This window comes from Rhinopithecus bieti, unplaced genomic scaffold, assembly GCF_001698545.2.
Source record: "Rhinopithecus bieti isolate Rb0 unplaced genomic scaffold, ASM169854v2 scaffold_29831, whole genome shotgun sequence".
NCBI classification, from domain to species: Eukaryota; Metazoa; Chordata; class Mammalia; order Primates; family Cercopithecidae; genus Rhinopithecus; species Rhinopithecus bieti.
This window is the reverse complement of record NW_016812831.1, coordinates 26,874-30,309: the sequence shown is the minus strand read 5'-3', so window position 1 is coordinate 30,309 and position 3,436 is coordinate 26,874. Positions and strand designations below refer to the sequence as shown.

The 3,436-nt window shown below is 48.3% G+C and overlaps 1 gene segment (V, D, J or C); it reads right to left on the bottom strand.

The window, feature by feature from the left end:
* Window positions 1-1,643: 1,643 nt before the first annotated feature.
* LOC108511998 (Ig heavy chain V-I region V35-like) lies at window positions 1,644-2,246 on the bottom strand. The segment is given in 2 exon segments: window positions 1,644-2,061; window positions 2,147-2,246. Coding segments are annotated over 2 exon segments (363 nt in total).
* Between the last annotated feature and the right edge of the window lie 1,190 nt (window positions 2,247-3,436).

Below are 3,436 nucleotides of genomic sequence, written 5' to 3'. Positions count from 1 at the left end.
AAGCTTGTGTGGGGAGGGAGCCCTCCTCATCTGCAGCCCTGAGGCTGTCCCGTCACCTCACCCACCACTGCCCTTCAGTCACTTCCTGAACAATTATGAGTTAACCTTCCTGAAACATGAGGTATTTGGCAGTGTCTTTCCCAGGTAAGAAAACACTTCCGTTCTGTTTATTCCTGCAGGCCCCTGTCCCTTTCTGGAGCACGGGTTGCAGTTGAGTGTGTGGTGGTGGATAATTGGTGGGAGGAAGTTTGTGAGCATCTTGTCACCTTCCCGAGTGCGCCCCTCGTGGGGTTGACACTGACAAGCATGCAGATGGGCTTACTTAGCTGGAGGATAACAGGCGTTTTTGTAACCTGTGACCCCAGGGAAGCTCTCCTGCTGCAAGACCAATCAGACTCAGGCCTCTGGCTAAAGTGCAACCAGCAAAGGATACAGTGGCCAATCCTGAGAGCTCGTTCCAGGTTCCAAACCACTTTGTAAAGGAAGCTATTTTCCTGCATGGATTCCATGCATGTGTTTGCATTTTCTGCACAAGGGGCTTTGTCCAGAAAAGAGCTTATCATGTTTAGAATGCAGCTGAAGGGAATTATTCACGAAGTCCCTCATGACTCAAGTCTCCATTTCTCATTAAAGGTCATTATTTATGGAATTCACCAGAAGCTGCTGGCTTACCGAGGCACAGACCTGCCTCTATACCAGTGGTCCTCAACCTTTTTGACGTCAGGGAACAGTTTCGTGGAAGACAATTTTTCCATGGATGAGGGCGGTGGGTGGTTACGGGATGAACCTGTTCCACCTGCAATCATCAGGCATTAGATTCCTGTAGGGAGCGCTCAACCTCGATTCCTTGCAAGGGCAATTCACAATAGAATTTGGCTCCTAGAATAATCTAATGTGTAGCTGATCTGACAGGAGGCGGAGCTCAGGCAGTGATGCTCGCTCGCCTGCACTCAACTGCTGCTGTGTGACCTGGTTCCTAACACAACACGCACCTTAACGGATCCACAGCGTGGGGATTGGGGACCCCAGCTGTAAACACTTGGAAACCTTACCCTAGGGGAGGGGGCATATAAAACCAGGGGAAACAGGAGCTCCAAGTCAATGCACGTTTTATGGATGCTTGAGGAAAAAGTGCAAAGAGCAATGGCCCCGCCCACTTTCCCTCTACCTGCCGTAATTCCCAGTGACCCACTGGAAGAACCTCGGGTACATCAAGGTAGCTTAGGCTTGTTACACCAGGGACCACCAGAAAAGGAAACAATTAATGTGTCCATGTGGGTTCATCCGTTGCAAGTTATTTATTACTTCAGTGCATGTCTTGGGCAGGAGTACATGGGAACTGTGTTTCTTATACTCAACTTTGCTGTGATCTTAAAAAGAGCTTTCAAATAAATGCAATGTAAAGGGAGTGGCAAAGACATTTAGGAAGAAATGTCGGCCACTTCTTAGACGTTATATTTAGTCTTACCTTGTGATCAAGTAATCCTGCTCCGAATGATGTATCCATTCAATTTTAAAATTTATGTCCCCACAAAGCCTCCATGGGAATGTTTGCATCAGCCTGATTGATGGCTGCCTTTCCCACTCCATGAATGTTACTCACAGGGTGAAAGTTGAAAATAATATTTCCTGTATAATTAACCCATTTTCTAAACAGGTTTCAACCTCATAAACCCTGTCATCTCCTCAGCCCCGCACAGCTGCCTCCTCCCTCAGGGTTTCTGACACTCTCAGGATGTGGTTTTCACACTGTGTCCGTTGTACAGTAATACATGGCCGTGTCCTCAGATCTCAGGCTGCTCAGCTCCATGTAGGCTGTGCTCGTCGATGTGTCTCTGGTCATGGTGACTCTGCCCTGGAACTTCTGTGCATAGTCTGTGCCACCAGTTTTTGGGTTGACTCGTCCCATCCACTCAAGCCCTTGTCCAGGGGCCTGTCGCACCCAGTGCATGTAGTAGTCAGTGAAGGTGTATCCGGAAGCCTTGCAGGAGACCTTCACTGAGGATCCAGGCTTCTTCACCTCAGCCCCAGACTGCACCAGTTGCACCTGGGAGTGGGCGCCTGTGGAGAGTACATAGGAGTGTATGAGATCTCATTTGACCAGACCCAGTCCCCTCATCAGCCCTGGAACTGAGGATTCTCTTACCTGTAGCTGCTGCCACCGAGAGGAAGAGTCTCCAGGTCCAGTCCATGGTGAGGTGCTGTGCTCTGGGGCTTCTGTAGGGGAGGGATGTGGTTGTTGTGTGATGCTCTCTGGTCAAGGACAGATCTGTATTTACCTCGGTAGACACCAGTGCATTTGCATATTCATGAGGCAGGTATTTCATAGCTCAGGCCACTCCACCCTGAGGAAGAAGATAGGTGACACGTGGACCACGCCACAGCGGGATACAGAGCTCCATGCTATGATCATTGGTTAATGATATTTGTCCTCGGACATGCTCAGATGTCAATGAAGACGGAACTCGTCTTACAGAAACCCGGAATGTCACAGGACATGGTCCTCAATGTGATTCCTTGTTCCTGTGGCTCACTGTCAAGGTGAACTTTTCCTGAGCCTTGCCCTCTGCCCATCTAACTTCTGGGATGAGTGTGTCTCTCGATAGTAACACCCATTGAGTTAATAAAACAGCCCCTCAATTCCTGACTATAAATACATTTGAAGGGTCTAGACATTTCTTCTTTTAAAGGTGGTTTGCATTAATTTTTGAATTAGGTATAGACTACATATACAAGAGAATACTTAAAAACACATCAGTACTTGCTAAATATTTATTTAACTTTTATGTCGTCATTGCTTTGAAATAAGGAATATCCAGTCCCTAAGAGGAAACCCCTCCCCAGCCTCCTGTACTCCTGCTCGAGGGCTGGATCCTGTGCAGGGTGCATCCCAAAACCCACTGAAGCTCAGCTCCTGCCCTGCATGGAGGTTCCTGTCTGGTCTTACAGAGAATTCTTCTCCCAGCATCTCAAGCCTAGTAAGAAGTGGCTATGCCTTGGCTCATCATGCTCCTTCCGCAACAGCAATTACTTCTCACAACACCTCTTAGAATAGAAAAGAGGCCTTAGAAAAACCAACGTAATCTGTAGGGAGACCTCAGCACAGCAAGCAAGGAATGACGAAAGCCACCAGGGAGCCCCTTCCCTGGAGCTCCAGAGGCACTGATATGGTCCAGACACGTGAGAAGTCACGGAACTGATGACAAATTTGGGGCAGCCTCTTTTTTATGATTCTCTGGTTGAAGATCACGTCAGATTATTACTTTACACACAGACCCTATGTCTCAAAGTCCCCCACCACACACACACACACACACAGACACACACACACACAGACACACACACACAGACAGACAGACACACACACACACAGACACACACACACACAGACAGACACACACACACAGACACACACACACAGACACACACACACACA